At 34.5% G+C, this 11,924-nt stretch overlaps 1 protein-coding gene and 1 long non-coding RNA gene across 2 annotated transcripts; both read left to right on the plus strand.

Moving 5' to 3' along the window:
* Window positions 1-4,159: 4,159 nt before the first annotated feature.
* On the plus strand, window positions 4,160-5,821 carry LOC112096708. Its single transcript, XR_002904558.1, has 2 exons — window positions 4,160-4,370; window positions 5,085-5,821. It is a non-coding gene; the product is annotated as an uncharacterized LOC112096708 (long non-coding RNA).
* Window positions 5,822-6,983: 1,162 nt separating this feature from the next.
* Window positions 6,984-9,851, plus strand: LOC18037139 (probable disease resistance protein At5g63020). The gene has a single exon (XM_006427641.2). It carries the CDS (start codon window positions 7,063-7,065, stop codon window positions 9,736-9,738), a length of 2,676 nt encoding a protein of 891 aa, XP_006427704.1. The 5' UTR covers window positions 6,984-7,062; the 3' UTR covers window positions 9,739-9,851.
* Window positions 9,852-11,924: the final 2,073 nt, after the last annotated feature.

Consider the following 11,924-nt stretch of genomic DNA (forward strand, 5'->3'; position numbering starts at 1 on the left):
TAGAGCCTCCACCAGATTCTGAATCTAAAAATTATGAGGTATCATATCAAAATTAGACTAAAGTAAATAAGATATGCTGAAGTACCATTCTGAACACTGTTTCAAATGAGTTATATGATGTTTATTCACAACACAAGTTTGTGTATGAAATTTGGACTTAATTGCATAAAAATATATCATAGAAGATGCTGGAGCCCAAAAATATTTAATTGCTAATTTTTTAGAATTTAAGATGATAGAAGATAAGGAAGTGACATCTCAAATTCATGGCTTCCACATGCTCATTAATGATTCGAAAAATGAAAATATAAATCTTCCTGAGTTTTTTGTGGTTGGTTACCACATTGAAAAATTGCCTGACTCATGGAAGGATTATTAGAAAATAACAAAGAAAATAATAAGCACAAAATGAAAGCATAAGAATTTGGAGGATGCTATTGTTCAAATCCGAGTTGAAGAAAAACATAGACAAATGGATCAATTGGAGAAAGCCAAGGAAATTACTTCTAAGGCTAATTTGATTGAGAATGAGGCTCATCTAAGCAAGAATCAAAACCCTAACAACAACAAGCTTTTCAAAAATAAAAAGATCACATTCAAAAAAAAAGGGCAATTGTTATGTTTGTGGCAAACCTGGATATTTTGCTATCAAATGCAAGTATAGAAAAAGAGATCACAAGCCTCTTAAGGCCAATTTGGTCAATGAAGAAGAAATTATTGCTGTTGTGGTGGTCTCTCAAGCGAACATGGCTGCTACCGAGGGAAAAAAAATGGCGACAAATTCTACTGCTACAAACACATTAGTAGTGATAGAAATTCTTTCTTTAAGCATGTTCAAGACAGCGATTTGGAAGAAAAAGTGCATTTTGGTGACTTCCACTCTATTCCAATCATAGGAAAAAGTAAAATTCTTCTCAAATTGACTTCCGGAAAAATCTTCTCAGTGAAAAATGTACTTAATATTCCTAATATTAGATATAACTTAATTTCTATATTTCTACTTGGGAAGGGTTGGTGTAAAAGTCTCCTTTGAATGAGATAAAATTGTAATGACTAAAAATGGGCTCTTTGTTGGGAAAGGATATTGCTATGGAAATTTGTTCAAGATTAATGTACTTGACACAATTATTAATAATCGAGTCTCTACTTCTCCTTATATTTTCTTACTCTGTTGATTTACGGCATGCTAGATTAGGCCATGTGAATTTTTCTTGAAGAAAATGAAAGATATTAGCTTACTGTCTGGTATTAATGTATCAAAGATTGAAAAATGTTGCGTACATGTGGAGCCCAAGTCCGAAAAAAGGACATGTAAACAAATTCTTATGAGAGAAACTAAACTATTCAGTTTAATTTATAGTCACCTTGGAGATTTAAAACAACCATGACTATAGAAGGTAAAAGGTTTTATGTAACCTTGATTAATGATTTTTCAATATATACTAAGTTGTATTTACTGAGAAATAAAGATGAGGCGGGTGAAAATTTCTCAATTTATGAAAATGAAGTTGAAAATCAACTTGGGAAAAGAATTAAAAAAATTAAGAACTGATAGAGAAGGGGAGTATGCGTCTAATATGTTTTTGCCCTTTGTGAGGATCATGGCATTATTCATGAAATGACACCTCCTTATTCACCTGAATCTGATGGGGTTGCTAAGAGGAAAAATAGAACCTCAAAAGAAATGATAAATGCAATGCTTGTAAGTTCTAGGGTCCCTTTGAAATTATGGGGGGAAGCTATCCTTGATTTACATCAGATGGATATGAAGACAACGTTTCTCAATGGTGACATTGATGAGACTATCTATATGGTGCAACCTGAAAACTTTGTATCAGGAGACCCAAATAATATGGTTTGTAAACTTAATCAATCTATCTTTGGACTCAAGCAAGCATCTCGACAATGGTATTTCAAGTTTCACCATGTGATCATCTCATTCGATTTTGAGATGAATTTGGTCGATGATTGTATATACCATAGGCTCTGTTAGGGCAAGTATATTTTTTTGGTTTCATATGTTGATGAAATATAAATCCATCTTGTTAGCAATGATATATGCTCATTACACAATACCAAGAAATTTCTAGCTAATGTGATGAAAGTACTATATCGAAAATATTCTCAAGAGATATGGCTTACAAGATTGCAAGGAATTTAGTTTTAATGGGAGATTGTGAATTTAGATGCTTTTATGATATAGACATTTTTCAGTTATTTCAGTTTATGGATATTTAAAGTTATTTTCTACAAAAATAAAGGTTTTGATTATTCACACTCTGATTTTAGTATGGTTTGATCTTACTAAGGTTTAAAGTGAACCAGTTGGCAATAAGCATATTAAGATCACAATGTATGAAATTTCCATGCTATACACCCATATCATGATCCATGTCATTGGCACAGTGACCATTGATGAGTCGAGTTATGACAGTTGTTATAAAGGCCGCTTTGATCTTATGTTGATATGATTAATGAACCGGATTAGTTATGGATGCATTTAAGTAATGATAGTAAAGTTCAACTTATACAATTATTTTTGCAAAGAATAATTATAAGGTTACACAATTAACCCAAGTAGCGGATTGTTGGATCTTGAATCTGGTATTATTGGATCCTTAATCTAACATGGGGCTCATATGTGAATAAGTATGAGTTGCGGATTGTCATATAGGATTAAATCCAGTGAAAAGTAATCTAAATTTTTTTTCAGTGATTTAAGCTTTAATGTATCAAATTGGGTGTGAGCCTTTAATAAGGGCAATTTCTATTTGTATGATGGGTTAAAATAAAAATACCTAAATATGACAAAAAAAAAGTGTCTATATAAGTAGTTACAGTCCCAAGGTCTCACGTATCGTTTTATTTTTTTCTGACAACCGATCATTAGAGAGAGAGCAGAGAAAATTAAAGGATTTTCTAAGAGAATATGTTGATCTGAAAGGCTAATCACACTATTCTAAGAAGCAATTAAGCATTATAAATCCAGATATGCTTCTACATATCATATTATTGATTCTTGTTGATATAACATTAATGTTCCTAGACTATAGGTAATCATTTTAAGCATAGGATTATTATCGTTCTAATATTTTCTTGTGAGGAGCTTTACTGGATATCCTTCCAACATCTTATAATTTATTTAAAAGGAAGGTAATGCAATCTCATATTTGTCAAAGGTCCAATAGAGTGTAGAAGGATAGCTTCCATGCTTTAGTGGCATGTAGAGTTGTTAAGAAGGTATGGCGATTATCAATCTTGGCCAAATTTTGCGATTGGTTTTGAAAGCACCAATTTCTCATGCTTTGCTCAATCATTGGCTGATTAAATGTCCAAGGAGAATTTTGAGTCTTTTGTGGTCTTGCCTTGCTCAATTTGGAGGGACAAAAACTTGATTCTTCACAATGATGTGGGAAATGACATTTTGAGCTTGATAATCAGAGCTGAATCTATTATTGAGAACTATAAGTTAGTGCAACAATCTCTAGCGACCATGGCTTCTATGAATTAGAATTATAAGGAAGAAAAATAGGTTGCTCCACCAAATAATCGGTAGAAACTTAATACTGATGCAGCTATTAAATCTTTAGAAAGTATTTCTAGCCTTGGGACTATTATTAAAAACTCAAGAGGAGAAGTTATGGTAGCATCAGTCAATATAAAGTCCTTTTTTTTGTAGGGATGTGGAATTTGTAAAAGCTTATGCGGTTGTTCAGGGGATTAAGCTAGCAATTGACTTAGGTTTAACTCCCTTGATTGTTAAACTTGATTCAGTAAATGTTGTTACTTTGATTAATGGAAGTTTGTCTAGCAAAAAAAAGAGATTGGCTGGCTAGTATGGGAGATCAAAGGTCTTATAATTAATAGAGCTGCCATTAGAGTTAAATTGGTTGGCTATTATAGGAGATCAAGGGTCCTATGATTAATAGAGCTGCCATTATAGTTAAACATGTACCTAGATGTTAAACGGGTCGGGTTGCATTCGGATCAATGTTTGCCCAACTCGAACAACCCGAACCCGATCGAGTTGACCCGAACCCGACGCGAATCCGATTTTGTCCTCCCCTAACCGTACCTCTTTCTTTTATCATTATCCAAGACAGTCGTTAGATTATAATGACTCTAATCCAACGATTGGGATTTTAAAACTGAACAATGATGTGAAGTGGGCAACTGTACAATGATGTGGAGTGGGCAACTGTCCAAACCCGTTTCAGCTACCAAATTAGTTTTAGGGTTCTATAAACCCTTGCTCGTATTTCAACAGACATCAGTGATGCCGCGAATTTTTAAAGTGGATTACGGTGACTTGTAGTTTGTTGCGGTAGTATTGAATGAAACGAAAGGGATTGCGTATACTAAAACTTAAGGTACGTGTATTTTTAATATGAGATTTTTTATGTGAATCATTTTTTTATCATAATATAGTTGGTAGGAAACTAGATTTCATACTAATAATGGCAAAATTGGGGAGCAAAAATTTTTAAAAAATAAATTTATGGATATTTTCTCAACAATATAGTAATGTTTATTTTAGTAATTTCTTGTATTAAAATGATATTTGAATCCATAGCAATAAGTCCCAGTTAGCTTGGGTTTTATTAAGTTTTACAATGAACATTTTCAAAATTAAGAACAGGAAAATTAATATTCCAACAACCAATATAGTAGAGTCCATGGTTAGCATTAAGATGGTAACACAGGCAAATGATACATGCTTACCCTTCGTTCCAGATCTCCTCTGTTTATTTTTTCCCCCAATTTTTTTGTTCGTTTTGGGGTTAATTATATGTATTTGTTTTGTGCTGGACTAGGAATGTAAACTGTATGATGCTATGAATTTTAGTTTGATTATAATAAATAAAGGTATCGTTGAATTTCATAAATTAAGTTGGTGGGAAGTAATAAGCATAAATCATGTGAGATTGATGGCGGTGCTGGAGAAGTTGGTGGTGATCAAAGCATTGAAGGAAGAATAAAAAGGCAATGTCATGATGGGTTCATAAGATATTTGTAAGCTTAGTTAAAGGTTCATTAAAAATTATAGAGATACATAATTTCCCAATCATATGATGATATTGCAGCGGTGAAGTCGTGCGTGAGGTTAAGGCAAGCGATGGAATTACTTGCGTTACAAAAGAGGTATGTGAAGTTGCACTATAAAAATAAATGAATTTGTATTTTCAAGTAGTGAAGGTGTAGTTAGTTTATTTGCCATGATTGTGTACTGGACGGAAATTGAATCCATGTCTAAGAATTTACCACCAGAGAGAAAATGTCAATACAAAGTCAATGCGAATGGATAGTGAAGTCAGCAGTCGCAAAGGCAAAGTTCTTAACCAGATGTACTCCAGATAGATTAGCGGTGGCAGTTTCACAGCTGACAGTTTAACAAAGAGTGGCTGCTTGTCAAATGGGCTTTGGTAGTTTCTACAATTGAACCGTGGCAAGCTAAAAAGGAAACTTTGTGGCTAGTTAATTGAGATGATTGATACTGTGAGGTACATTTTAGAGTTGAATGATATTAGCTTTCGAACAAGATCATCAAAGAAACTCCACCAACCAGGAAATTCAGATATTCTCTAATATGAAACTACTTTTATGTGTTTTGTTATTCCTAGCTTTTACCGACTTGGTAACGTTGTTATGGAAGCCTGACAACTATTATGTCCGTGCAATTTTTATTGTATCTTTTGTTATGTCATGATATCGAAGCTTGGTTTTCTGACTCCAACTACGAAGAACTGCAGTTGCAGCATCTTTTGAATATTACACATGTGCTTGTAGTGTCTCGACGGATTAAAACCTGCTATTTAAGTTCTTCTACCGCCCCCGCTTCTTCTTTCATTTATACTTGCTGCACCATTTACTTCACACTCTGTAAAGCCAGATGAAAGTTTGTTCATTTATGTTCACTTGCAATTCAAATGCAGTGTTTATTTCAACTGTCAAATTGACTACTTGCATGTATTGATTTCAGTCGAAACAAGGTTATTGGTTGATCAAGAAATTGAATCCATATGGCCGTTCCAGCGTTATTCAACCACCTAATTTCAAATATATGAATTAATTCAACCCACTCCAGTGATCAAAGGCATGGAAGAAATCATGAAAGATTTTTTCAACTATCATAAATTCGAACGGATGTAGTTTGTATCCTTTCAGGCTTAGACAGATTTTCCTTCCATTAACCTTACAGTGTTGTAATTAAAAAAAAAAAAAACTTACAGTGTTAGCAATCCTATTACTTGTTTTTACAGCCACAATAGTATACCGAAATTTTTGGCTTTTGATACATCAACTTGTATGTAATGTACATTTTATTGTTCCTTACAACTTAATTGCTGCTAAAATAGTTGTTTCGACTAATATATTTATTGTTATAATAGATAAACATTTTCTTGCAACTCAAACAGTTCTGATGGCATGATCTGCATCCCCCTGTTTGCCTATTGGGCTACGAGCCTGCTTAACAGCTGCACCATCTTGCCCCTTTTCATCAAACGGCAACTTCGCTACTGACAAAAAGAGGGGTACAGTGCCCGGGGCACCGTAGGCGCAGCCCAAAAAGATGATTTAGTCTCTCTATATCTTAGCAGTTTAACCAAAAAAATAATAATAATTCTTTACATCATCATTCATTGCACTTGTAAATCTATGGGATTAGAATTCTGTATTGAATTTATTTTTTATTAACTAAAAAATTAATGTTAAATTTTATTTATTTTTTATTTTTTTTATCTAACTATCATTGACTTAATATTTTGGATCTTCATCTAAAGTCAAGGCACAAAATTTTTATTCTAAATAAATATTCTCAATATAAATTTATCACTTAAATAATAAATGATAAGATTTAATATTAATTCTGTCATTACTGAAATGAATTACAAATTTTATATGACGTGTAAATGTATCATTATGTTCTCGATATTTGAATAAAGCAACAAATGTATCATATTTTTATTTCGGTATTGTGCTTCTCTAAATATAACCCTCTCCAAAGCAGCATAATTCTTTTCATTGTACCTATTGCTTCACTTCCTCTTTTCGTCAACGACAATGGGTAACTTAATCTCAACCTTCTTACCAGCAGACTTATTTGATCGAACTTCAAACTGCGTTGGTGAACAAGCAAAATATGTATGGGGTCTCGAAAAAACTCTTCGGGTCTTGGAGACTGAATTGCACAAATTGACTCGAGCAAGGGACGATCTGAAGACCAAGGTTGAGGTCGAAGAACAACGACCTCGAACCAGACGAACGAACCAGGTCGCAGGGTGGCTTGAAGATGTGCAAAAACTGGAAACTGAATTTACCGAGCTGGAACGAGTTAGAGCTCAAGAAATGGATAGATTGTGCCTTGGAGGCCTCTGTTCCAAAAACTTCGCGTCAAGCTACAATTACGGGACTCAGGTGGTCGAGTTGACGGATCGAGTGATCAATTTAAAGAAAGACGAAGAAAAAATTGAAGTCGTTGTTGAGAAGGCGCCAGATGGTGCAGCAATTGAATTACCTCTTGATCACACAGTTGTTGGTCAAGAACTATTACTTGGTCAAGTTTGGAGATGTATCACTGATCAGGAAAAGAACAGGGGAATTATCGGCCTGTATGGTATAGGGGGAGTCGGCAAAACTACCCTTTTAAAACAAGTCAACAACAACTTCCGCCATCAACAGCATAATTTTGATGTTGTTATCTGGGCGGCTGCGTCAACACTTCAAGATGACATTGGAAAAAGGATTGGCTTTTCAGAAGACCAAAGCTGGGAGAAAAAAAGTCCTCAAGACAAGGCTGTGGACATCGGTAGCATTTTAAGCAGAAGGAAGTTTGTGTTGTTATTGGATGATATATGGAAACCCATTGATTTAACACAATTGGGTGTCCCCCTTCAAAAACTAAATGATGGGTCCAAAGTAGTCTTGACAACTCGTTCAGCTGGTGTTTGCGATCAAATGGACGCTGAAAAGGTGGAAGTGTATAGTTTGGCGCATGATAAAGCCTGGGAATTATTTCAGGAGATGGTCGACAGATCCACTCTTGACAGTCATACCAGTATTCGAGAGCTAGCCGAAACCCTGGCAAGAGAGTGTGGTGGGTTGCCGCTAGCGCTTAAAACAGTGGGACGAGCCATGAAAAGCCAAAGGAAAGTTGGAGATTGGAAACGTGCAATTCACAAAATGAGAACATCAGCTTCTAAATTCTCAGGTATGAAAGAAGAGGTGTTTTCGCGTTTAAAGTTCAGCTATGATAGTTTGTCTACGGACGAACTTCGTTCCTGTCTCCTGTATTGTTGTTTATATCCTGAAGACTACGAAATTCCTAAAAGGCAATTGATTGATTACTGGATTAGTGAAGGATTTGTGTGTGATTTTGATGATGGATGCGATTTTATTGATGACCTTCTTCAAGCATGCTTATTGGAGGAAGAAGGCGATGATCATGTAAAGATGCACGATATGATTCGTGAGATGTCATTATGGATAGCGTGCACGGTAGACAAGGAGGAGCAGAACTTTCTGGTTCGCGCTGGAGTTAAACTGACCGAAGCACCAAAGGTTGAAGAATGGGAAGGTGCCAAACGAATATCTCTGATGAAAACTAGAATTCAAAGCCTATCGGAAATTCCCACGTGTCCACGTCTCGTCACTTTACTTCTGGATGGAAATTGGATTGAGGAGATTACTGATGGCTTCTTTCAATCGATGTCTTCTCTTAGAGTATTAAGTCTACGAATAAATATTTCCCTAAGTAAACTACCTTCGGGGATTTCAAATTTGGTTTCATTGCATCATCTTGATCTATCACGGACTAATATAACTGGGTTGCCGCAAGAGCTGAAGGCATTGGAGAAGCTGAGATATTTGAACTTGGACTATGCATTTAATTTGTCTATAATTCCACATCAATTGATATCTGGCTTTTCAAAGTTGGAGGTACGCAGGTTGCGTGGGTGCGGTCTCTGGAGCAAAAAAGAAGAAGAAGAAGGTAACGTTCTATGTGATGATGCTGAACCTTTGATGAAGGAATTGCTGGGTTTGAAGCATTTAAAAGTTTTAAGCTGGTCCTTCGGAAGTTCACTTGCTGTCCAAAAGTTTTTGAAATATCCAAAGCTGGTGAGCATCACTCAATCTGTAGGGGTTTACCAATGTAGAAGTCCACCGTTCAATGTTTTTCATCTAGCATACATGGAGAATCTTCAGGAATTAGAACTTGAATACTGTAATTTGGAAGAGATGAAGATTGACAGCACAGACGAGGTGAAGAAGCTTTTTCAAAGTGGTTTCCGCAGTCTCAACACAGTTCATGTATTTTATTGCCAAAAAGCGAAGGACTTAACGTGGCTTGTTTTTGTTCAAAACCTCAAGAAGCTGCGTATAGAGTTTTGTGATGATGTGGAAGAAATAATCGGGGTTGATAAATTGAGAGATATTTCAGAGATAATCGGGTCAGAGCATAACTTTTTCGCACAACTCGAATATCTAACCATAAGTTGGGGAATAAATTTAAAGGGCGTTTACCCGAATCCCCTGCCCTTTCCAAAGCTGAAGAAAATTAAAGTACGTGGATGCCGACACCTGAAGAAGCTCCCACTCAATTCCAGCAGCGCGAAGGAACGTCGAGTTGTCATCGAGGGATCGAAAAAGTGGTGGGAAGAGCTACAATGGGAGGATCAAGCCACCCAAAATGCTTTCTCTTCCGGTGTCGTACTTAGGGATGATTATGAATATGTTTGAATATGTATTTCTTTTTTTTTTTAATTTTCATTAGATTTAATTGCATCTTGTCCTTGTTGTCTGGTGTGTCAATCATTCCCTATTTTCAGTTAATAAATATTAGGGCAAGAGCTGCACATTTGTAGTCTCAAATTCATTTGACATCAGCCAATTTAATTAGGGACATTTATCATACATATTTGGCTAGTTCGCCGTGGAAAAATAATAATAGTTGAAAAGACATAGGGTACTTTTTATTTTCCTTTATATTACTAATAGATTTCCCACGCGCAACAGACGAAGTCATTGCTGCTTCAATAATTGCCCTATCACTGTGTTCATCTTCACAAATTTCTTTATTACGTTTGTGAAATAACCTTAGCATAACAAAATTACTCCTACTTTTTAACTAATAATAGATATCTCAAATTTTATTTTCAGAATATGGTATGTAATGTAAGCGATCGATAGTTTTTTATAAAATATATAAATAAATTAATAGTGTTATTTAGTGTGTAATTAACAAATGCCGCATCATTTAAGAAAAATTCAGGATATGTAATACTAATTGACATACTTAAATTAAAAGATAATAATTTTTTTTTGATCTGATCATATTAAATAATTTAAGATGATTGGTAGTTAATAAATAAAAAAAATAAAAAAAATTAAATTATATTTATATACTATAATTAAAAGACACATAAAAATATATTTTTAAAAATTTAATAAAACTCAGATACAGAGAAATCCTACTCCTACAGTAATGCGGGTGACAATTAAGAGCATGATTTTACTATGTTACATTTAATGTACTATACACAACCAATAAGAACTACACAATTATATGAGTTCCACAATTTATGTGGTTCTTGTGGGTTGTGTATGGTACATTAAATGTAACATAGGGACTCCCTTAAGAGCAAGTCTATATTTTTCATCCACGTGTCAGACGGAAACGCATGAGTCACATTTCTAAGCATGTTTGAAAGTTGAAACATTGGAGTTGTCAAATGCGGACAAATGTGAGTCCCGTTTCCATGCTTTTTGTTTTGAAATAATTAAAGATTTTTTTTGGTCCTTTTTTAGGGGCTGTCGGTCATGCTATCAATGAAAATGCAGGAGCTCAATTATTTGTGCTGAGCTGTATGTTACTGTTATCAAATTAGATTTTTTTTGGTTCTTTTTTAGGGGCTGTCAACGTCCAACGGTCACATTTACTTGTACGCGACCTTTATGTTCGTGGATGTAATCGCCTTTATCATCTTTTTTTTTTTTTTTTAATTATTATTCATTATATTTATAATTATATGATTACCGAGATTGATTTCTATCAATTCTAATATTACACTGTTTAAATTTTAATCCTTTCAAATAATCAAGGAACATCAACTCACTTCCTAAAAAAAACTGTTTTCATTCAAACTTTGAGTGGCTCACCACTGGACCAAGCCCTAATGGTCTATCGCCAAATTAAGTCTTGTTTGTTTTCTTAAAAAGGCAAATGTTATGTTTGTGGCAAACCTGGACATTTTGCTATCAAATCCAAGTATAGAAAGGGAGATCACAAGCCTCTTAAGGCCAATTTGGTCGACCAAGAAGAAATTATTCCTGTTGTGGTGGTCTCTCAAGCGAACATGGTTGTTACTAAGGGAAAAAAATGGTGACAAATTCTAGGAATTAACGTTAAAATTTATTTTATTTTTATTTTATCTATCTTTGACTTAATATTTTGAATCTTCATCCAAAGTTGAGGCACAAAATTTTTATTCTAAATAAATATTATCAATATAAATATATCACTTAAATAATAAATGATAAGATTGAATGTTAATTCTGTCATTACTGAAAGAATTACAAATTTTATATGACGTGTAGACGTATCATTATGTTCTTGATTTTTGAAATATGAATCAAGCAACATATGTAGCATATTTTTATTCAGTGCTTTGCTTCTCTAAAAATTGTTGAAAGCAGCAGCTGTGAAGAGTCAACGGTTGACCTTGAAGCCAAGCTGGCATGCCTCCTGAGCTACTCCCATGTGCAACCAGCTGGTGTGGCAGGTGAGTTGGCTTTGTTGAGCTGGCAAAACTGTTATGTTGAAGAATAGCAGCGCATGTGCATTGAATAGTTGCATCTTCTAGAAGCTTAATGTGATTGGTTCACAATTGCTATATTCACGGATCAATTTTGATTATTTCCGTATA

The sequence above is a fragment of the Citrus clementina genome, unplaced genomic scaffold (genome assembly GCF_000493195.1).
Source record: "Citrus clementina cultivar Clemenules unplaced genomic scaffold, Citrus_clementina_v1.0 scaffold_7, whole genome shotgun sequence".
Classification (NCBI taxonomy): domain Eukaryota; kingdom Viridiplantae; phylum Streptophyta; class Magnoliopsida; order Sapindales; family Rutaceae; genus Citrus; species Citrus x clementina.

Coding starts and splice junctions, on each gene's coding strand:
- LOC18037139 (XM_006427641.2), top strand. CDS start 7,063: ATGGGTAACTTAATCTCAACCTTCTTACCAGCAGACTTATTTGATCGA.